The sequence below is a fragment of the Falco cherrug genome, chromosome 3 (assembly GCF_023634085.1).
Source record: "Falco cherrug isolate bFalChe1 chromosome 3, bFalChe1.pri, whole genome shotgun sequence".
NCBI classification, from domain to species: Eukaryota; Metazoa; Chordata; class Aves; order Falconiformes; family Falconidae; genus Falco; species Falco cherrug.
The window spans coordinates 92063542-92088587 of NC_073699.1; the positions used below are offsets into that span (position 1 = coordinate 92063542).

A 25046-nucleotide genomic window follows, 5' to 3' on the forward strand; every position below is an offset into this window, starting at 1 on the left:
GTTTAACCAGACCTTCCCACTCCCTATACCCACAACCAGAAAGCCTTATAAATATATATATATATGTATATATATTTTTAAAAGATGAGTGCTGAGGAATCATTAGCTAGCTATCTGCTGGTTTCCTGGTGTCATCAAAACCACTACTTATTAGAAATAAGGCAGAATTACAACATAATACTGAGATATTTCCTATTTCTTCCTTCTCACATGCTCTGTTTTTATCTCTTTCTTTATGATCATGTTAGCAGGCTTCCAAATAGGTCTGTCATTCACAAGTCTAGTGTTTTGTTCCATAGTAACTTGCTGTAATCTGAGTTGCTTTACACTCTGCAAATAGAATTGATTACAGTTTCTAAGTTCTTAAGTAAGAAGAGGTTTAATCAAACTAGCTTAATGTGTCCTTTAACTGTATTTCACCTTGGGTTGGTGAAGGTCTGCGTGGTGGGGTATGATACACTGTTCAGACACTGGGGCCTGCTGGTGTGCGGCACGCAGGGGAGCACAAATACAGAGACCCCCAAGACAGGGGACCAGTGCTACAGGGCTGAATGAGCACCCGCTCGGGATGCCTGAGAAGCTCATCAGTAGCTTATTTTGTCCTGTGGAATATGGTCTCTGTTGCTTCTGCAGCACGGCACTCACTCGCGCAGCCCCCTGGCATGCTGCAGCATGCAGAGCGGTGACTCCGGCCACCTCATCTCCTCCTCCTCCTCCTCCCACCGCTATGCCTGCGACTGCTCCCAGCCTCACCTCTGCCATAACAGCTGTCCTTGGCCTGGCAGTGTGGGTAGGTACCGACTGCTGTGACATACAGCGGGCTTGTGCTGCTCCGCTCGAGGCAGTGAGCACAGCTGGAGGTAGGGCTATGCCCTCCAGGGCTTGGCAATGCCCAGTGCCCCGGTTTGGGAATATGGAGGAGGAATACTCGAGGTGGCTCTTTGAGGAGCTGGTTGGGGTCCAGTGGATATGTTAGGTAGGCTCCATCCTCCGCAGAAGCGGGCATTTCTGTCTCTGAAAGCAGCTTAGTCATGTAAAAGAAGGGGGGAAGTTTTTTATGCTGGACAGTAGAAACTGCAGAAGAATTTACAGGTTAGGTAGGTGCTGAACTATATACACAGGGGAGTGACATGACAGAAAAACAGTGAAGGTGATACACTGGCAGGAGACTGCTGAGTAGAAGAAATATAGAATCAATATTGCTTATATAAACTAATAGGAGAACACCTCAGGGTCTGCTGCTTTTCAGAATACGTTGAGAATAGGAAACAACTCAGAGGAGAGATAAAAGTGATTTCTATGACTGGAAAACAACCTTCCCAGTAAATGGCATTAGGAGACAATTAGGGTAACCTCATTAAAGTGAATGTGAAGGCGCTATTGAGCTATTTGATCCCGTTTGCTAAGGGAATAAGCTGTTTGGTATTACAGGGTGCTTAACCTCGCAGGCAATTATGCAGAGATCCAGTGCTGAAAACTTAAGTTAAACAAATTCAAACTACAGAAGAGGTGCAAATTTTTAAAAGTGAGGACAATTAGCGTTTGAGCGGCTTATCAAAGGGTGTGAAGGATTCTCCATTACTTGCAGTCCTTAAATCAAGATTGGATGCCTGCCTAAGAGATATAAATAACTACTAGCTATTTATACAGCTTGATATAAGAATCACTGAGTGAAGTCATATGGCCTGTGTTATGCAGGACTTCTTTTATAGCAGAAAATGGAGAATTGTAAGTCGTATTAGCTGTATGTGTATAATTGTTATTTATGAAGATAGTAATTGCAACAAAAAGAAAGTGTTCCTTCTCCATTAGTAATCATGTTTTCCTTGGATTTATGCGTGTATCTGTGAGATTAGCTGATGCTTCTTTCAGATTTCTTGCCTGCAGACTTAAATACCAGCTGTGTTTTTTTTTATTTTACTCTATATGATATTAGAGCAGTTATTGATGTTTCTGGTTTTGCTTCCAGATTCTTAGACTAGCATGCTTCACACTAAAGCATTTGAATTACAACACTGAAGTAGTGTTTCACACACACACACACACAAAAATACCCTGTCTCCTTTTGAAACTTAAAGAAAAATGTTTAAAAAAATCCAAATTTTATATGGAAAATCAAATCATAAAACTGATTCTGTATTTCCTTAGATTATTTAGAAAGCCTGAATTAACTGTGGTGTGTATATGCAGAACCTTTAGCCTACAGATTTCACATGCATCCATCTACATAAAAAGAGAAACACATCTTAAGATGTTTCAACTAAAAGGACAAGGCAGAAGTCACATGGTTTCTTTCCCAGTAATGGTGATAGAAATCAAATTCTACTGAAACTATAAAAACAGAAGACCTACAGAGATCTCACTGGTTTTAAAAACCTATTCTAGTAGTCCCAGAATTATGAAAACAACTTTAAAAGAAAAGAACTAGCCTGGCATTTTAGTTAAGGCAAAGTAATTCCGTTTGAAATTTATAAAAACTAACTTCACTGAAGACACGCTTCCCAAAAGTACTTTGCCAAGCCTTAGGTGTCTTCAGCCATCTGTAGTAGATTGCTTCCTCTCACTGTATTTCAGCAGCGGGGTGGTGGGAAAGCCTTGGCGACAACAACGTTAATGCAATAGGCGTGATTCTTTTTTCCCTTTCAATTTATTTTGGCAATCTTTGCAAGAGGAGGGTAGCAGATCTAAATCAGCTACTGTAGCAGTGAGTGTGCTGAGTGCGCTTTGATGTCCTCTCTGTGTTGTGTCTTCTCTAAGGTAATAATCAAGCAGGTAATAAAAATATGATTAGGATCATGCCCAGCTTTTGATGTGCTTTATTTTCCAAAATGACTCCGTTAGGGGTGGTGGACATGGTAAAAGTTGGCAGAAACCGCAGCTGGGCAATGGAATGCCAGAAGGCATGAGAAGACACTCGCTTCAGCACCCTTCTGCTGTTTGCAGTAGATACAGGATTTCTGCTTGAGGAAAGCCAAGTTTTATTTATCAAGATAGTTTCAGAGCATAGGAAAGTGTGAATGAGGGAACGTGAGCTGTCCTTTGCTATTAATCGCTTAATATTGGCAGCAAAATTAGAAATGTTAATTATTATTGTTATGTCCCAAAGGCCTTTTCCACAGAGTTCTTGCTTGTTCACGCCTTCTAAATCAGGAGCCAAGATTCCCCCCACCTTTTACCACTTCCGTAAGGCGGGTGGTGGTGCTGGACAGATGATCTGAACCAGCGGCTCTTGACTTGCCACCGAACACTTCAGCTAATTCATGACAGGGCTCTCGCGCGCTTCAGTTGTGCTAACTTAAAAGGTTAAGGCAGTAAATAGTTTATTGCCACTGAGGCCTGTTGGACGTCGATCGCTGTTGAATTCCCTCTGTTTAGATGTAACTCTTTTTGAAATATGCTCTGTAGGTTTAGTCTGAGAGCAGGGTAATTGCCATGAGGGCTTAAAATTTGAAAGAGACACTTCTACAGCTAGAATGCAATAGGCTGCCAAGGCAGACTAGTGTGAAACAATACAGTGGGTTTTGTTGGTTTGTTTGTTGGGGTTTTTTTAATTCATAGGACTTGAATGAAGCAATAGGGAAGACTTTTGTGAGGCATGGATGGGTAAAGTCATGTGGAGTTTGCCTGTTTCATGCCTATTAATAGAACTCTTGTTATAGTCCTATTTCCGACCTCTCTGGGCTTTATGCTGCAATTTTGAGCAGCTGATGGTTCTCCTTAGCCTAGTGTTGGGGAGCTACTTAATCAGCATGCAATTGAGTTTTTTATCAGAGTGCATCGATACAGCAAGGTTACGCACATTCCAGAAAGTACTCCTGCTGCTTACGCAGCTGTATGCATTTTCCGCCACGCACTTATGTATAGGATTCTTACTCTCACCGCTGTGAAGCTCTGCGTTTCTGAAACACGGTTGGCAGTATCCCGTCGATGCATAGTGCTGGTTCTGTGCCCAGCCGGCTTTGTGAACATCAGGGTCTGCCAAAACATGATCTAATGGCTCCAGGCTTTGGATCCAGATTTACTAATTTCTCTAACCAGGGCAGGGCGGAGGGTAGTGGGTTTGGGAGGGCAGATTACAGTGGTAGTTTAGAAGTATAGAGCCACCCCAAATGTATGTGTTTAAGATTTTTTGATCATTTATGCTATCACCATAGCATAGATCCCGTTTTTGGTGATCATGTTCTGTCCCCTTTAAAAGGTAAAGGCTCTTAAGCTTAGACCCTGACCCAGCCAGAAGCTCCACCAGGATGAAACCCAGTGTCCATGGGGAACTTCTCAACTTTGCTGAATCTGTGTATGTTCTTGAGGTTCAAAATTAGCTGTGGTTAAGCTGAGGTTATTTATATTTACATCGTTTATTCGCTTTTCAGTAAAAGCCTGCTGATACAGACACATAAAGCATAACACACATAAGAAATTTTAGAGGAATTTGAGCCTGTTGATCTATTGTTTTGTAGCATATTACATATGAATGTAAACTTTTACAGAGGACTTACAGTCTGGACAACATGCTGAACAGATCTGGAGCTAGTTATCAAAGATAATATCTGCAGTCTTTTGTTCCAAAACTATAACTGTTACTTCAGATTGAAAAGAAAGGGAGGTGAAATGTATTTTCATACATCATAAGTGGAATTTTTGAATAAGATCAGATAAATACTTCTGTCAAAATATACTGGAATATCATAAGTAAATTCCACACCCCAATGATAGATATATGAATATTTTGATACAGTTTTGAAGAAAAAAGAAATAATAAAAATCAAATTCCTGTACTTAACAGGTTTCTATAAAGTTCAAGTCCAAAGCAGTAAAGGGGGGGGGGGGGGGGGGGCGGGGGGGGAACCTGGTGAGCCGTCAATCAGTTTCTCTGTATGTGGCCTTTCTCTTTACAGAGAAAACAGTACCTCAGACTTGCCAGCTGTGAAATTTTTAGTTCATTTTTACTGTGGAGCATATCGCATTTTTTTCCTCTTTTAGTCAGAACTGTGAACAGATGATGGATGAACTGTAGACTCATTGTGTTAGAAATACCTATTTTGTTTTAAAAGCTCAGCCCCTCCTTGACAAGACAGTCATTCCCTCTTGTAACAATAGAAGAATCAACATGGAGTCATCATTCAGCTCCAGTGAAAGGCTTCATTCAGGGATTTGACAAATAGCAAAGGGAAATAGTATGACAGCTAAAAAGTTTTAGTTATCCCCTTCACTGTCTTGAACTAAATTTTTCTATATATTTAAGGTTAGGTTAGAATTCATAATGCAGGCAGCATAATTTTCAGCTGAGAGAGAGTTCAAGGATGAATTTACAGATTTTAAAGGCACAAAGAATTAATCTGAACTAAAGCTTGTGCTGTGTAAAATGTGCATTTTAGAGTAACTGTTGCATCTCATCTGTTCTTAAAGTAGCTTCAGTTTTGCCATTTCTAGTGGACCTGAAAGAAGTAATAGTTGTAACAGACTTCTGAAATGCAGAGTGATTTGCTCTATTGTGTGCTGGAATGTCTTTATGCACGATTTTATGAGTATACTAGTTTTTCAGATACTGAGTATCTTACAAATACATTAATTAAATGGGTTTTGCATTTAGAATTTTGTGGGAAGCTGTAATTTCAAAGGTGTTGGTGGTTGTTAAATGTTGATGAGAGTTAATGTCTTGCAGTAGTGTTGGGGGTATACAAGACTCCTAGGATCAGATTGCTGTATAATTTTGGCGTGATATCTAATTAGATCTCATACCTGCATATGATAAGTTCCAGTGATAGGATGTTACACAGTGTTACTGTCTGCTGGCAAAGTGTGAGTACTACCAGTTCAGTAAAGTGAATCAAGTATCTATGCATTCTTTCACCAGAGGAAGAAAATGCATTGTTTATTTCCTCATTCTACAGGATGAAAATTCCCTGTATGTTATTATGCTGATATATTACTATACTTTACAAGCATAATAGCTGTTTTCTCCATAAATTTGGCAAGCTTATAGCATGAAAAAAATGTGTCTGCATCTGCATTTCCATACACTGAACATGTAAGTAGATGCCAATTAGTTTGAACTGGATATACATTAGCTAAATCTATTTACCTGAAACTGAGGATTATCTGTATAGCCAGTATAGCTCAGAAATTTAAAATGGTTTGATTCTCACTTTTATTAATAAAACACTTCCTAACATTATCCACCTAATTTTTTAGGAAGTGTTCAGACTTTTATAAGGGAATACAGAGGGTATAAAACTTCAGTGCTATCCAATATCTTTTAGCACTACAAGCAGAACAAAAAGATGTAGTAGTTGTATGCAGGTAGATTGTCAAACAATTGGAGATTTAAGGATAGCACATTTTATTTGAATTTTCTGAGTAACAGCCTTTGCAGAAAGAGGTTTAATCATATTTTGTTTGTTGCAGTTGTTAATCCCATTACTATATTTACTGAGAGCTGCCAAAAATTTTCATTTGCGTAAATATGTGGCTTTTTTTTTACTTGTATTTGTCTTAATGGCTTTTCTTCACCTCTGTTTTTTTCCTTTATCATACTGACATGAGATGTGACTACTTTTTACTCATGCTGTTAATTAAGAAAAAATAAGAACTCTTAACAGTTTGAGCTTAAAGTGTTCACTAATGTAAACTATCAAACTTCTGTTTTTTATAATCAGAAATATGCCTCTTTCTCCTTCCTTTTCCTTCCACCCAACAGAGGAGTAAAAGAGACAGTTCTCAAGGGTGTGGTATCATGAGATAATTGCAACCCTGAGGGATCTGAGACACTTGGGGTGCATTTCATACCTTGTAGCTGTCTGAGGATGAGGTTTTCACATGAAGACTCCACCCCACCGTGTTTTTTTTTTTTCATTGCATAAATCAGTCTGTGTGCTTAGGGATCGTTTATCATTTCCCTAATATTCATGAAGGTACAAACAGCACCGTTCTAGTTCCATTCAACCTCCTTATTCCTCCCTCCTTCTCCTGCTAAAAAAAAAAAAAAAAAAAAAAAAAAAAAGTTGGCAAGATCTAGATTATATCATGGCGGTTCTGTATTTAATGTAGAAATCATACATTATCCTAAAAACCCTTCACCCTTGAGTACTCTTGGTACTTCTGAGAACATGATAAATGGCTGAATAGTGCACTTAACAACATGACTTCATTTGAATCTTTCAGTTTCTGAGAAAGGGATTACTGCCTAGAACCTAACTGGTATTAAAAATACATATTTTCAGGTGCAACTGCAGTTAACATCAGCTTACATTTGTCAGTGGAGAGAGCACTCTTGCAACGAGGGGAGTTAAAATCTATAGAAGTAGAAAGTGAAACACTTGCTGAGGTTTTGCTTTCATGCCAAAATTTTTCAGTTTTTACTAATTATTGAATTATTCATCAACATTGACTATTTACATTTCTCAGCCTTCTCAGTGCAGCTTCTTCGGTATATACTAGTGATGCAGGATTGAAAATTAAGTAATGTTTCCCTCTACTCCTCTGGCTAACAGGCAGCACCAGTATGTTTCTCCCATTGTTCTTGCAGTTCCTTGACAGAACTTCCCATATCCCAGGTGAGGATGTTCAAAGCCCCAAAGCACCTTGGGGTCAGCACTCTGGAAATTAGCTAAAGCTCCTACTGCAGCCATGAGATATAGCATTCTTAGCTTATGTCAGTGTTGTGTGCGATCATGGATTTTAACCCACGGCATTTTTTCATCCAGCCGTACTTCACAGCTATTCAGCACGTCTCCCTCATGGACAATCACCTCTCATAATGACCTGTGCAGCAGGGCTCTCAGTGGCGTGTAGAAGTTCTAAAGATTCCCCTTTCTTGTATGTGCGTTTGTGGGCAAGTTAGTATTATGACCTCTTATTTGGCTTAATACAGTGTGCTAAAACTTGTAGGCTGAACTTTTTTTTTTTTTTCCTGCCTGATTGACAAGCTCTGGAAACACAATTTCCTTTGTTTCAATTAAATCCTTATGAATACTGCTTGATTGGGAGGACATGGAAACTGAGTATGCTGTGTTATAGAGGCTAGCAGGCTTGTAGAGAAAGTGTGTTTGGAAGGCAAGAAAAGTTGAAAAAATCCTGAGATAGATTTACATGTTTTCTTCCACATTTATCTCTCTGTGAGATAAATGCACCCTGTTGGCATGTGCTTATGATCCTGCCCTTTCTTGACTGAGATGTCTGTGAGTCATTCAGAAAAGAAAAAGCATGATTGAAAAGTGCTAATTGAAATAAGATATTTGCATACAATAGTCATGGTATCTGCCTGAGCTATACATTCTTTCAAAACTACAATGCAGTTGTACACAATTTTGGAGACTTCACCTTGCTTGTGGAATATGATGTTCCCACTGATCATGTCCAATGATTTGTTCACTACGTTCTGGCAACTTGGTCTTGTCTTTGACATTGCTTTTCCAACATGCCTCATCCTGAGGCAGCAAAAATCACTCTGAAAGCTGATGGAGCTTTTTATATGCCAGTCAAGTCTTACTCGAAGCTGCCGTTATCGGGGGTTTACGGGGATGCGTCGAATGCCACAGTCTAGTACAGAGAGGAGCACTGTCTTGTAGGGGTCAATATGGTCTCTTGTCACTCCTAACACTACAAGAGACAAAAACATCAATGTTGTCTTAGGGCACAGGCAGGTGGACTGAAGTAATACAGTAGTTGTTCATGGGGGCGAGAGGGGAAACTCCCAGACTTGTTGGTTTTGTGCAGTTAGTTGACTGCCACATCACTATTTCCTGAATGGCTTACCTTGGTGTTCAAGAGACAGGTGAAAAACAGGGCTGAGTTTAGCATTGTTGGTTACAGCACAAAAATCAATTGCAATGTTCTGCTTTGATTTATGATCACCGTGCCTCATGAGTGCCAAAGCTGCCTTTTAAAATTAATGCCTATACATTATTTTCTAAGATTTGTGGTGGAGACGCTGCAATAGTCAATAATAAATATAAGAATAAAGTAAAGGCAAAGGTGATGCCAGCAGAAAATCTAGCAGACTAATTTATTTTCTGAGAGTATCACCCTGCTTGTTCAGAAAAGGGAAAAATAATAAAAAACTTTAACCAGAGGTTCTCATCCCTTTATGCACTCTGCCCCTTGGCCTTTTCCCCTTCACCCCCACATACCTGTCAAGACACACGTTTTTTTTCTGATTCATCCCACAGGTTTCTTTCTAGCTAGGCACCCACATACTTCTGAGGCAGATGAGTTAAGTAGACCATTTTACGCAGGGGATTGCCTTTGAGTTCAGTGCTCACTGTCACATAGAAAACAGCAGTGTTCTCCCTGAAAGGATGCAACTGGAGATGTAAGGCTTGTGGTTTTTCAAGTGTTGTAATCACACTGGAATCTGAGTGCTAGCAGTGGTGATAATAGTGTCTTCCACTCCTGTAGCTCCCTACACAGGATGAAGAGTTATCACAGTCCACTTTGAGGTACGCAATTATTGCTATCCCCATCTTGCCTGAAATGGAGTGTTAAAATTAGGTGTTACTACAGTGAGTTAAAGCTGTTTCTACAGGTTTATTACATCATTCCTAACAAAGCCATCATCAGCTCCTGTATTTGTGGATGCTATTAATACACTGATTTTAAAATTTATCATATGTAGTGCCTGTACATGCACTAAAGGTAAGGGTATTAGTGCTCATCTACTAGCGATCACCTACTTTAGCATTTCAAGGTGGGGTGGGGTTTTTTTTTGGTTTGTTGGTTGTAATTTTAATGAATTTAGAGGATTCAGTGGTTTGCTTTCAGGGCAAGTGCAAACCTCAGATTATTGTATTTATTTAAAGAATATTTTAAATGTCAGTTGTTCTCAAGAACAAAAAAAGGGGAAAGAATGCTGCTGGTTTTGTGGGAAAAAAACTAGAAAGGTTTTGGGATTGTTGACCTTTCTTTGAGTGAGATTTTGGAGTGAAATTTCACAGAAGATGACCTTGGGCATTGGAAGAAAAGGCAATTATTTACCCTATTCGAAAAGGAAAACTGGAGAGAAAAAAAAAATGGTGACTTACTTCTTGACATGCTGTTTCATGTTTATTCATTTTCCCATCATTCCTGCTGGAGTACTGGCACAGGAACTGGGAAGGTGGCGACTGTGGCTGCATGTCTTTTGTCAGTACCTACGTACCCATCCAAATTTACCCTACACAATTAGCCATCCCAATTTAATTCTTAATGCACATGCAGTATAAATGAACAAAAGCCTCAGAAATTAATTACATAGAAGTCTGAGGTATGCTGAAAACATTCTAGCTTAAGAGGAGTTGGTGTAGTTTTTGGTTGCTTTATGGCAAACCAGAAAGTAGAACTAGGTCTACGTAGGTGTAACATAACGAAGAATTGTAAGTGATTAGTACCCATGGCAAATGAGTATATGGATTTACTGAGGGGAGTGAGTGGACCAGAAACAGGTTTGAAGCGATGGCATTTGTTTAGAAGATACGGTTTTATAGTACTTTTCTCTAAGTGTGGCATCTTTGTGAAGAACACGACTTTAGTGTTTTAAGAATAAACTGAGTGCACAAACAGGGGCAGGCATTGTTTGCCTGCTGAGATGGAGTACTTAGCATCTCTTTTGCCATACTGATGCAGGTGTCTGAGTGATGTTCAGTGTCTGAGCTCTGACCCCCCCCCCCTCAGGTACTTCAGGGCAGAGGATGTTCCCTAGGCAGCTGTGCCCAAGACAAAAAGTCATGATTTTTTTCTCTCTGTGCGTGTGTGTGCATGTGCTTATTTATTCCCTCAAAACTTTATGTTCTCATTTGTCTTCCTGAAGTCCTGTCTGTTTTGAAAGCTCAGCCATGACCAAAGCACCATAAAGTAACAAACTGCAGTGTGTGGTCAGAGCTGAGGTACCTGTCCGCTGTTAGACTGTGATGAATTAAGTGATTTGATTTTAGAGTAGCTGACAGTAAGAGAGCTGAGATAAGTTGCTTTATCATGCATTTGCTGTGGTTTAAGAGTGCTTCCAGATAGCATTACCTTGCCTCTACAGAGAAATGGTAACTTGTTTTCTTGCAGTGACTTGGCTGTGTCTGCACCCTTAGCATTCAATTTGAAAGGCTGAGTCAGGCATATTTATGGGCAGTCTGTCTAATTGGGTTTATGGTCCCATAAATAAGTAATACATGCACATTCATGTAATTCATTTTTTTTCTTGCAATATCCCTGTGAAGTAGGGAAGCTCTTTCAACCCTCATTAGCCGTAAGGAAGGAGATAGCAATTCTTGTTGTTGGGAGGGGGAGAAAATGCTTTTAATTTCAGAAAATGAAAAATTACAGTGATTTCAAGGTGAAAGCTTTTGTTAAACATTATAGAAAGTGGTCTTTTGTAAAGTATGTGTTGTATCTCTATAGATGCTTCATTCAGCTTGGTCGGGATGATCTAGAGGGCTTTACTAGGAGACAGTGTTTTTTTCTCATCTTTTTATGGCAGTCTTTGCTACATCAGTTACTAGGTGGATATAGCACAGCAAGCCAACTCAGAATAATGACAAATATAACTTGGCAAACTGGTCAGACAATTGTCAGTAGATAATGTGTGGGTGGGGGAGGAAAGTAACAAAAAAAGAAAGATTTTTGTTAAACAAAGGTTCCAATATTATAGGAAGTTTTAAATTTGTACTTACTTGGATTTCAAAAAGTTGAGAAGTTATTCTACAAAGGTTCTTCATTCATTCAGTACACTTTATTTCCAGATTAAATGCCCTTAAGGAAAAAAGACCTTAGTCCATATTCAAGTCTGTGATCTCCATATCCATGTGTGATATTTTATTTCCTCATGCAGGGAGGAGCATTTTTGTTACTTCAGGGGTACCTGAGAAACAGTTGTTTGAACTGCTTCTAAGCTTTCTAAAATGATGCCGTTTGGCATGAGGAATTGCAGTCTGGAAAGTAATCTTCTCAAGTGATAAGTAATAAATGCTGGGGAAATAATTTTTCTCTGATTGAAAAAGCAAGACTTCTGGCAGGGCCCATAAACCTGGGGAGATATTACTTTATGCATTAGCAAGAGTTGCAAGAGAGTACAGCAGGGTAGTCATTTGCAATGCATTGGGGTAATTCTGGCTTCCAGGCAATATGGGACTTGTATCAATATTTGGGAGGGTCTGTTGTGTTACGTCAGTCTAGCTGGCTGGGAAGGCAGAGAGGAGAGACTCTGGGAAGGCAGAGGGTGAACAAAACTGTGCCGTAGTAGATTACTGCTTTAATTATCTATATTGCCATCCACTAAAAGTCTGTCAAAATCATAAAGCAGACAGGCAATGAAGGTTTTTTTGGTTTTGTGGGGTTTGTTTCTTTTTTCTTTCTTTTTGCTTGCGATGATGTTTTCATCACTTCTGTGCAGAGCATCCTTCTGTGTGTTCTGAAAGCATCAAGGAGGCAAGGATGAAAGTTTTTTTTAAAAAAGCAGAAGTTAAAAAAATATTAATACTATAACCTAGTTGTCATGTTATAATTTTAAAAACCTGTATGTTTTAAATTAATGTCTTTATATGTGAAAGTGAGTAAAAATGGTGCTGTTTCTTTCAAAGTGACTGCATTCCCTGCATGCATTTTAGTCATAGTTCTCTATTCCCCTGGTATGTATAAAGCGAAATGAATTGGCTATCTTTTTACATCTCCCTTTGAATGTTCTCTAGTGACTCTGCAAGTTGCCCCTTTTTGTCTTTCTACTAAATAGCATTTAAAGCTTCTGGCACAGCTGGACTTCAGTATGTAAAAAAGCTTTTATGGTATTACAGTGTCACTAGCCATTGAAGCTACACAATTTGAATCATCGAAACCCATCCTGACTTTGCTGCATGTGCCATGTACTTAAAAACTTGAGTCAACATGTATATTGTTCAAACTATCCCTGAACAAAATCATGCTGAAAAGGAGCAAAGAATCAGTGCTTCTTTTTTAAAAGCTTCTTTGCTAATCTCTGTAATTTGAAACTAAAGACTTTGAATAGTGGGTTGGAGATTGTTCTGCAAGATAAATCCCTTGCATCACATAACCCTGACAACTCCTTAGTTCCATCAAATTAATAACAAATGGATAAGAAGATAAGCAAAACTAATGGGGAGGTTACATTTTTGTGACAAAGGTTTATGGCCATACTGAATCTCATGTTCTGTGATATCCCTCCTCCTCCTCCTCCACTTTGGTATATTTTTTTAACTATCAGATCTGTGCATTCCTCTATCTGAAGCTCTTCTGTGGAGGAGACGTGATGAATAGCAAGTTGGACCATGTGCCTCTGAAAGTTGCTGTGAACAACTCTCTACTCCCCCAGCAGAAATCGCTGGTTTTCTACAAGACCAGGTTTTATTCTTGCACACTGTACATCCACTTTCTACTCATTGGATGGTGCTACGTGTCTGAACACCAAAACTCGCTGCTGTAATCCCATCTCCCTGTCATCTTAAAATTGTGCAATAATTTAGGGAGCAACCTCCGAATGACATCTGGACCAGCTCTTTCCATAAAGCAGGGGCAGTTTACAGCAGGTGACTCAGGGCTATGTCTGATTGAGTTTTGAGTATCTCCAAGGGTGGAGATGCCACAGCCTCTAGCACTGAAACAGGTTCTGTGCAGACTACCCATGCTGTGAACTTTTTTTCCTAATACCTAATTGTAATTTTTCATGTTTCAACTTGTGTCTGTTGCCTTTTGACCCGTCGCTGGGCAACTCTCTTTTAATCCGGTTTCTTAAATTCTCTTAATCCACTATATTAGCTAGTCAATAAGCAGAAGAATAAACAATTTACAAATTACCTCTGTTTGGAGATCTGTTCCAAAACACACCTTTCAATCACTAATCAGTGGCCAAGAAAACTGTACAGGATGTAGGAGACTTTTTAAAATTAAAATGGAGAATGGATATTCCAAGTTAAGGGTTGTGGCATCAGCATTTTGAAAATAACAGGCAACTGGTGGTTCTGTATTTCTTAACTGGTCAGGCATATACTCATGGGCTGTTTTAGAGGCAAGGGTGAACATGATGACCTCGTGAGCTGGATTTACAACCACACCTGCAGTTTGCCAGGGAGGAGTCACTTTTTAAAGAAACTAACTAACTAATCCAACTATCAACCCTTACTAGTCTTATAAATATAAAACTTTAACCACCCAGGGAGTATTTCTCCACGCTTATTCTCTGCTTTTGGGTTGATTTCCTTTCTCTTTTTCCCCCAACAAAAAGCAAGCAGTAGTTTTTACTCATAAGAGGGGAAAAGGAAACCTGTTTTAATAATGCCAAGCTATTTCTCTGTAAAGATTATGTCAGAAAATTTGCATCAAGAACTTGGCATTAATCAAGAGGAGAGAGAGTTGTAAGGAAAGCTTACCCAAGCCAAACCATGAGAAGCTGCTATATGAACATACACTGTGGAGTATGTTAGGGGACCTCTTGCCCCTAATCCTTGAGTATCTCAGCTCCACAAAGAAAGTTGCTGCCCCTTAGGGAAGACTCTGTTGCAGGGTATTTCAACTGCAAGATGGCTGGGGACTTCAGCAAGTCTAGCAGCACTCTTGTATCTCGTGTGGGCAATAGCAGTATAGCTTAGCTGTTCATGAATTTTTTAGCGCTTGTGGAGCTGAAAGGTAACAGCTGCTTTTGGATTCTGCAGTGCCTGATCCTTGGGGATGTGGTGAAAGGTGATGCATAGTTTTGCTGCTGCTGTTATCCTCAGTAATTTTTTCAGACTTGAAAGTGCACTTTTGTGGTGAGGCTTCTGCTTCATCCCACCCCTTTTTTCCTCATACACATTTCCCAGATCTCAATGCACTTGGAGAAGTGAGTGGTGGGGAGCCATGAATGAACTCAACTCTTCTTCACCCCACATTTGTGCTCCTTCTGTGGGCACAAAGGCGTTTGTGTGTGTCTCAGGCAATGAACAGGTTTACATTCAGGCTTCCCTTTTTGTGTGTGGTGGAGACCACTCTGGGGATACTTGTATTGGACTCAGCTGGTCCGTAAAAGCAGAGTCTGTTGTGGTTTATGGCAGGTTACAAAACATGAAGACCATGAAGGATCATTTAAGATCCCTAAACAGCAAATAGCTTATTTTTGCACTTTGATTTGGGTCTTCACACTTAGAGGTGGAAGTAAAATGTTGGCCCACTGATTTCAAACCCAAACTTCTAGCCACTTCAGGAAGGCTCTCTGAGGTCCCCCGTCCTGCAGCCCGTAGTGTGACAGAGCTGCAGTGGGACTCAGCCACTGGGACCTCAGCGTAAGCACTGACAGAGAAGCACATCTTTTATCAGCTGCACTGCTTATTCCTTTGCATCATAAGAAGCTTGAAAATCCAAGTTATCCAAGCTCTTTCACTGCAGCAATATTTTGAATGACTTGAGTTAACATGAATTTTAGGAAAAAATGTTGACTTCTGCTTCCGCTTAAAAAACTTTTTGCTGCTAATTTTCTGCTTATAATCAGGTGTCAAATTGCTCTCATTCTTACTGATCACTTTATTTTTTTCTGTCTTATTAATGAAAGAACAGGGAAAGGAATAGGAAAGAAGGTAAGTCCACAAAAGTTGTGTTCCTTTTATCCAGATTTTCAGTCACTGCTTTTCAGTCAATTTCTATTTAGCTAAGAAGTTGAATAGGGCTTTAAGATATCAACAGTGTAGGTTAATAGTAAGTTCAGAACTATTTAATTGATTAATTTTCTACATAACAAAAAATATATCATTATTTGTGGGATTTTGCTGCCTTTTGACTACTTCTTTTATTGGGTGAGAGGACAATGAGTTAAGCATTCATTATGAGTTATGGGGTTGGGAGGAAGCAGAATTGCCATATTCTCCTAGAAGGTTACCTGACATTTTTGTAGATATATAGGTTTTTCCCCATCACCTTGACACTGCCCAGCTCCCTCCAGATTCTTGAGACTTCCTAATATCCCTAGGATTTTTTTTTTCAATGTGTTAGGACTTTATAGGAATGTTTGGCCCATAGTCTGTATTAGATTTAGCAACTGGAATGTTATGCTTTACGTGCCTGTTCCTAGGGGTTGAGCAGTTTATTTACTGAGATGATATAAGTGATCCCAGTGGTTTTTATTGGCAGTGGAAGGCACACTGAATATTCAAAGCAAACAGAATTGATTTTAAAGAATACAAAAAAGTAACCGCTGTGAAACTTGTGAGACTTGAAGTGTTTCTGAGCAGTTTTTCTTCTTTGTGATTTACTTTTCAGGTGTAAGCCTTTCTCAATGCTTAAAGAGATCTAATACATATCTTTTACTCTGATAAATCTAAAGAATCTACTGTAGGCTTTTTTCGAGAGAGCAAGGCTGATTATTTTAATGCTATAGTTAGGTTAGCCACCTTTGTTTTTACAGTGAAAGAATAATAATTTACATTTATATTATCCTATTTCCTCCTGGGGCTTCACATAAGCTTCCCTCTTATAACACCAGCCTTCCAGAAATCCCATCTTCTGAAATTGAGAAGGCTGTAAGGAGGAAATGAAATTTCAAATCATTATTTATATTTCTTAGGTAGGGCATTGAACTATATTCTGCTAGCACATGCTATTTTTTGGTTGAAAGCTAATTAGTTAATATGATTGCAGCTCATCTGTTGGATTGTTCCAAATGACAAAACAGAGATGAAATATCTCAAACCTCTGTGTGCTAAATTGATACTTATTTTCAGAATATCGCCACTGTCGACAATGCATTGGTCAGAAGCAAGTAGTAAGTCTGCAGTCTCGTATATAGTACTCATAGACATGATAGGAATGTGTTCTTGTGGAGGGTAATACCCATATGTTTTCATTTAGATAGTTTTTAGTAAGCTTTTAAATCTTGTAAAAGACCTTGCTAAGCTTGGTTTTGAATGATCAGTTGGGAAACATCATATTTAAAACATTGCTCTATTAAATTCAAATCTCTGGTAAAGATTGAATCTGGCAATTATAAAGAAAGAAAGAAGTGACGGGGGGGACGGACCAAGAGTTCACATTCAAAAGGTAGAAACCAGTTCACAAAACTCACTGTAATTCTTGGAGCCACGTGAAAGAGGAGGCATAATGTGGTTCAATGTATTTGTGTTGTGTCCTGTGATTCCAGGAATGTTATAACTAATTAAATCATATTTTTCTCAAGAAAAATTTATCATCCTATGGGTAAGCCTTGCTATTGAAATTTTTACTTGTCGAAGAATGTGTTTGAAATGTACTAGCGCTGTATCAGGGATGAGTCCAGCAATGAAGATACTCAATATGTAGAAGTCCTATGTACATAAGGGGTCTGTCTGCTTTTTAGTATTCTTTAAGGCAATTCTGCAAAGTGTTCAGGACCTGAAAACCTGGAACTGAAGTACTTTTGACCAAGGATTAAGTATCTCTATTCTTCTATCTACATCTGATGAGTGACACACTGTTAACCGCTATCTATTGAATGGAATAAATAGACACATCTTAAGCGTATACATTCACAGTATCTGCACAGATTAATGATGACAACTGCAGAAGCATGATGTCCCCATTGTACATGGGAAGGGTGCACCAAGGTCACTCAGACTAACACGTTCCATGTAGACAATTTCTGTTTTGTTGGTATGTCCTGCTCTCGCTTTGTCACAAAGTCTGCCCAAAGAGGGTAAAGAAGTACTGGATCCATGCCTTCAATAACTTTTCAGAAAACTTTCAGGCTTAAAGGTCCTGCCAAGCAAAGTCTTCCCTACTCCAGTTGTTACAAAAACTCCTGGTTTTGTCTTCAGAAAAAGCTGTCAGTTGCATGGCTTACTTTACGCAGTTGACAGTAGCTGATAGTTTTGGATTTTTGAGGTTAGAATGGAGTATCTATCTGTCTTAGGTAGCTAAATTAAAAAAAACCTTGTATGTATATAGTTTCTCCAAAGCATAATCAAGACCATCTCTATCAGGCTTTCTGCTCTGACTCACCACTGTCGTTACAGTGTACTTTACTATACAGGGAGATGAGTTTCCTGATTCAGGCACTTAAGATAGTTGTCATAAATCAGGCTGTTTAAAAACTTTCATCTTTAGGTATTACCTAAGCTTTTTTTTCCACTGGATAAACATTTAATCTTTCAGAAAGTGTAACTCGTTCTTAGCTTTCATACAAATGCCTTTGCCATCATTTCCATGGAGTTTTTATTCTCTGATGGTCCCACTGAGCTCAGTGCACCAGTGAAGATTATTTCTACGAGTAACATCTATTGAATCTGATTCCATATGAAGTTTCTATAACTCCGACCCTGGTCTTTTTTTTGTGTGTTGTGCATGCATGTCAATTCTCTCTTGCACGTCCCTCTTAATGAGGTCCCTGCATTATTTTATTATTTTTACTCCAGTCTTACTGCTGATCTTGCATAAAATAACATATATAAGGAGAGGGAAATAATGTGGCAATGGATAACTCAGCACCTTTTCCTGCTCTGCCCTGCTTGATTTATAACTACTTAATCAATCCAGTATTTTACAAAATTCTTCTACATTGTTAACTTTGAATTAATATCAAATTAAAAACTAGTGTGCATTTATCTATATTTGCCATGTTACTGCTCCTATACTGCACAGAGTGTCTTAACAGTCCAGCGTTTTTGGTGTTGGAGGTGTTAGTGGATAAAAGCATTTTTTATTTTCATGAATGCCATTCTAGTCTAACCTGCACTCCAAAATGAAATGTGTTTAGTGGTCTGAGCCCTGTCCCCAGTGAACAATAGTCCACATTACAAAACACCGAACAGGCACAAAGCTGGCAGCTTCTACTTGGGGACACTCAGAGCCGGCCAGCGTGGAGGCACAATTACCTCACACCCCAGGGAGTGATTTTTCTAGGTGAAGACTGAGGTCATTCATAAGGCAACAGGGAAAACCATCTCTCGTGAAACTGGTCTCTGCATCAGCCAGGGAGAGCAGTTCCCAGTGCTGCTGCCACAGACTCATTGCTCGCTCCAGTTAAGAAGTTTTATAATCTGGGAGCTCTGATTTAAGACCACCTCAGTTACATGTGCAATTTACTTTGTAGTAGAATATATAAGCAAAGATTTACGTTTTGGGGTGGTGTTTTTAGCAGGTTATTTGTTGGAAGCAATACCTTAATACAGGTAAATTCCTAGTTCTGCTACAATTAATGTTTTGCCTTTAGTTAGACAACTGGGATGTTACTGTGAATATGTGAAGGTGCTAACCATACAGTAAATATACTAATTTATGTTCATTAGTGCATTATTGACTATATCAACTATTCATCAAGATGTTTTCCCAGGAGTTACTCTGACAACAAAGCTGAGAGACCTTAAGTGGCTGTCATCTTTGTGCCAAATGGATTAAAACAAAAAATGCTCAGCACTTCTCAGTGGATCAGTGCTCAATTTCAGCTGGGTCATACCAGGTTAACAAGCCAAAATATCAGGTGTCTTTTTTTTTTTTTTTAAGAAAAAGTAAAAATAAAGTTTGTTTTTGTTCATACCGTTGGCTATTCAGATCAAAACTGTGTGAGAACTTTTTTATTTTGGAGCACAGCAACACAATCTAGATTATTTCATACTTGTATTAAATTAACCATAAGTGCAAATTCAAATTAATCTAATTATTTTTATTTCATCTGCTGGGTAAATAAGCCTTAAACCTCTAGTGATTACTGCATAGTGAAGGAAAGTGGCTTAACGGGAGAAATGAATACAGGGCTGGCTGGCTGAATCTGTAAAGAGCCTGAAAAAATACCTGGTAAGTGACAAGTTTCGCACTGATTTCACTGAGATAGCTCGGCTTGTCCAGCTATGGTCAATCACTAGTATTCCATTACTAGTTACCCTGTCACTGAAGACTAATGGAGGGGGGATCATAGATCTGTGCTATCTGACTTTGGTAGTTTCTTACTAACCTCTAGCCTAGATCATATACAGAGACTGTAGCATTGCCATCACTCTAGAGCTCGTTCCTGACAGTCAGTCATCAGCCAGAGGGGACATAGGCACAGTAATTCTTCCTTGGGTCAGGGCAGTTGAGGAGATTGCCCTAAAGGTCCGTTCCCCTTTACTTTTTTATAACATTGGCAAGTATAAACAGGGAGCACTTCTTCAAAAACTGGCATGAGCAAAATCCCTGGGTTGGAGAGAAGATGTAGAAAAGAGGGGGAACGTGCCTCTGTGGGTGCTGTGGGTGAAAATTCTTCAGAGTCCAGGAGCTCTGTCAGTACATCCAACCAACCAGCCTGTACCCACCAAGCAAGCAGAGGGAGCTCCCTTCTGAGTGTTCTTCCTCCTGCCTGCAGACTGGAGTGGTCACAACACATCTTTTACCTTCAGCTTACTTTTTCAGGGTTTTATTTTAGTTCTGTAACTGCGAGGAACAGAATTAATGTATTTTTGAAACACTCTGAAAGCCTAGACTGAAGCACTGTCACATGGCGTGTGCCACAATCAAGCTCATCATAAAGATAACTGGGAACTACTGGAGCAGGTAGAGAAAGAGGAGCCTTGGTCCAGCAATGTGCACGTGTTTATTATCTTACTTTGAAGGATATGTCAGGTTTCTTTTGGATACCTCCACCCTTTGATCTCCCACTTCAGCATCCCCCTAACCTCTGTGCAGAAGCCACAGCTCTTGTACACCTTCATCAGGTGGGGTTGGGAGTGCATTTGATAGCAGATATATCTATTTGTCTCCATTTTGATGTGTCGTTAAATTGCAAAACTTTGGACCTCGTTTAAAGTTTCTGGTTGATTTATTTTTTTTAATGTTTATTTATGCTGTCATGCTGTCTGTATAACCTAATATTTTAAATATATATATATATATGTATATTGGACAATTTTAACCACATTCAAGTGTGTCAAAGATATTAAGCCCAAGTGAATATTGTGAAAATTGGCAGCTATGGAGATGAGAGAGCGCCTGATACTGCTCCCACTGTGGGGAGGCTTACCCCTTACTTCACATGGGAAAGTAATCCTGAGAGGGAGATCAGGGAACACCAGTCTTTTGGTTCTGCTATTTATGGAGCTACTTGTTTATTCTTAGAAATCCTTTGAGGGCACTTTTGTAAACTGAGCATCTACTCTGTCCAAAAGTGTCTAGATGGTCTGTGATAAGTGGTGTATTACTTTGGTTGTACATGATCACAGCATGTGCTGGTTCCCCTAGTAAAATCATTGTGGTTTTTATTTCTTTCTCTCCCTAAGATTTCTTTCGACCTAGCAGAATATACTGCTGATGTTGATGGGGTTGGCACTTTACGGCTCTTAGATGCTATTAAGACCTGTGGCCTTATCAACTCTGTGAAGTTCTACCAAGCCTCCACCAGTGAACTTTTTGGAAAAGTGCAAGAAATCCCACAAAAGGAGACCACCCCTTTTTACCCGAGATCGCCTTACGGTGAGGATCGTTGGTGGTGTGTGCGGTGTCTGTCTGTCTGTTCTCCCCACTCATGTCTCAGGGCTGAAGTCATTTGGGCGTGAGATTAGAATGACGATAGAGCTAAAGTGACTAGACATGTCGAGAGGCATACCTTTATGAATTACTCTATAAAAAGTATTTGCTGCCATTGCCTGGGGGTTGGAAATTAGCATCTCACTTCACAAGACCGTGTTCATTCAGCTCAGAGGTAGAGAACTCTTGTAGAGAGGGGGGAAGGGTGACTTTTCCTTCACAAAGGGTTGTGAGATACCACTGAAGTGATAAGGTTTCATATTTTTTGTTGCCTAAATGAAAAACTCCCGGGAGTTCACTTCTTCCTTCATGAACTCGCATGAAATTTGAAACACTTATTAAAGCAATGTGCATGGAGGAATTTGGTGATAAGGTTTCAAATCAATTTAAGTGTTAAGGCACCAGATTTTCACTTCTATTCCTCCAAAGTAATTTTTTTTTTATTAGCAGGGGTCACCACAGTGGCACATTTCACACACTCTGGCTGTGTTAATTATATTATAAAAGAAAAAGTGCTACGCTGAGTGTGCATAAGAAAACAAGTGAGAAAGTGCCCTAACACTTCCTGGGCAGTTCAGAAGCTGCACAGAGGAGGAATGTTTTCCCATTCCACTGCTGTTTATTGAGCTGGATGTTTTTTTCCCATATGAAGTGTGACACATACAGGGAATGAATCAAATTCTAATGCACTCCACTGTTGAAATGCGGACTTCTCCCTGCATGTGAGAGAGTTGTGTATGTGCATCTGTCTGAGCTGTGTACAAGCAGAGCGGATATACGTAACGCTTTAAAATTATTTTTTGCAGGGGCAGCAAAACTGTATGCCTACTGGATTGTGGTGAACTTCAGAGAGGCCTACAATCTCTTTGCTGTCAACGGCATCCTCTTCAATCACGAAAGCCCCAGGAGAGGTTAGAAAATCCGCGTGAAACCGTTCCCAACTTGGCATACATCTGACCGGAAAAATGAAACAATGCATCCACAGGTTTCATTTAAACTTGCCAGAATTCTGTAGGGAGGGTGTCGTGACTCGTAGCCACTCACAGGGTTTCTTGCAGTCCTCCTGGCTGTCCCCAAGCCTGCAGAGCAGCAGCTTTCCCTTTCAAGCATCATATTCCATTTTGTAGCCCTCTGAGCCTGGAGGGAAGCTTGCGTATCTGATTTTGTGTACCAGTGCTCTCTAGAGACTGCAATGACCTCGTAACATCCCTGAATTTTCTTTCACTCTTGACAATAAATTAAGGCTAAAATATTAACAGGACACAGTAAAAGGCAAGTTTTCTAAACATTTTAGATGGGCAACTGCATAACATGCAATTTTAGGTGTGACTTGTACTGAAGATTTTTATTTGCATATAGATGTCAAATTAAGAGGCAGAAATAACAGACCCTCTAAATTCATAAGACTAATGAGTACAGCCTGGTATATTTTGAAAAATCTGTGGATTATGGCCCATACCTTCTGACAAGACAGCTTTTAACACATGGCTTTAAAATGCCTTTCTGTTTAATCCTTAATAACAATGCAGCTTAAACTCCACTTAATCATCCCTTTTCCTCTTGCAGTACTTTATGAACAATTAATACTGGTATTTAGTTTGAGTAAGAGTCCGTGGCTGATTAAAAGTCTCATACAGTGACAGTTTTCCTCTGCCCTTAAAGTACTATGACTGTACCAAACACTATAAAATTAAACTTTAAATTAACACAGAAAACTGGATTCTCAGTGCAGAAGCCTTTTATTGTGGTCTGTTTCTAAGTGAAAAATAAATTCAAATTTTACAGGAATGCAATTATATAAATTATAGCCTGGCACAAAAAATATAGTAATTTTAGTCATACTTACAAATATAAAATAGACCATAATTGCAACTCTGCTTAAAAAAAAACAACAAAAAGAACTAGTTGGTGTCAATACGATTTAAATACTGATTTAAGTCTTTGGGAGCCACAGCTGTGAAACCTCATAGTACACTGGGCAGGCAGCTTTTAATACACTGGGTAGACAGCATTTACGGTAAGGGTGAATCAAATACTGGTGGTAGAAGTTGTTGCATCACCTCACTGGAGCAGTTGACAGTACAAGTTCAAAATTAAAAGAGAATAAAATCCACTGATTGTTTCATTTAGAAGCCCTAATACTTTGCTTTCTTCTAAACAGTTCACTGTCATTTATTCTCAGTGCGCTGTAAACTGATGCCCAAATTGCTCTGAGTTATCCTTATGTAATTAAAACATTCGGACCAACACAAAGAATGAGGGAATACGCAATACTAAATATTAACTTGAGGGAGCTACTAGATGAGATGGAAATTACAGGAACACATTTACTATTTCTGCTGCTTCTCTATAAGCTTGTGCCGTTTTGAAGGAGGAAAACTTCGGTACTCGTTGGTATTTTGATCCCTCTGAACATTTGTTCCAGCTTGACACTGCTGCAATGGAGCTTCCAAGCCGAAGTCTCTTTTCAACACATTTACTGTCCCTGTGGAGAACCCAAGTCTGTGCTTTGAAGTCTCAGGCTGTACTTTTGGTTGTATGTATATGTTTGGTGCAGTTTTAAGCCCCTTACGCCACGACAGGAACTTTGTCTTAGAAATGTTTTTGGTTGGCTCTGTTTGCTTTAGTGGGAGTACATACCATGGAAGCACCTGTAACCACAGCCCAGTGCCACTTCCTTAGTGTTTTTATGGGAGAAAGTCTGTAAATTTATATAGAGAAGAAAATGGAAGAAAAGTAGTTCTTAGGGTTTTTTTCCTAATATCATCATTTTCCCAATGTTTTTGAAGACTGCAGAAGTGCCTTGGGAGAAAAACAGGATTTAACTGGCATTTCTGATTCCTATGTAGAGATGGTAATATACATGGAAGTTTTAAAATGCCTTATTTCATTGGCTTTTTCTTTTTTAGTTCTACTGATTTCAGAGATTGGGAATACCTTATATTCCAATGTGACACACCATTATTCCAGTTGGGTTAGTGTTACAATGAACTGATTGGATACAGCATCCCATTGATGGTGACACTAAGTGCATCTTGCTCACACGAAACATAATCCCCGGGAGTCAGTGGCAAGGAGAAGGTTGTGGCAGTGCCGCTTGCTGAGGTACAGAGATGGTCTGTCCTGGCAGACTGTGCACATTTTTTTCCCCATATCTGAAGTATTAATCACACTTCTGAAAATGCAAGCTTCCTACAGTGAATGTATTTATAGGGAAAGACTGTGAAGAGACAAATCCTAGTATTTCTTGTAGGCAGGAGTCCATGAGGTGTGTTGCACTGGTAATGGTTAGGATGAACAAAATGCTTTTTTGGTACCTGGCAGCCTGTGTTGTGGACTGTGATTGAATACAGAAGTGTTTGTATTTGAAGTACCAGTACTCACGGTGAAGGAAGATGGATTGCAGTTGTCTGCCAAGTGGCTTTTAGCAGCTGGTCACTGAGGCAAAGTTGAACAGACAGTTGTAAAGAGGTTTGCTTCGTGATCTCTTCGTACAGTGTTCAGATATTGTACTGCTGGGGGAGTGATACACAAGTCTAGTGAAAATGAGAACTTTCTAATCTCAAGGTCTGCTTCTGTGAGAAAGGAATTTAGGAATATACACCTCATTTCAGAATACCAGTTCTTCTCCTTAGCCT

General features: G+C 39.4%; 1 protein-coding gene across 2 annotated transcripts in view; it reads left to right on the forward strand.

Moving 5' to 3' along the window:
* GMDS (GDP-mannose 4,6-dehydratase) overlaps positions 1-25046 on the forward strand; it is a 426883-nt gene that overhangs the window by 148855 nt on the left and 252982 nt on the right. For both annotated transcript variants that reach the window (XM_055704690.1, XM_055704691.1), the window contains 2 exons: positions 21162-21354; positions 22215-22319. In XM_055704690.1, coding sequence (XP_055560665.1) covers positions 21162-21354; positions 22215-22319 — 298 coding nt within the window. The remainder of the gene's footprint in view (positions 1-21161; positions 21355-22214; positions 22320-25046) is intronic.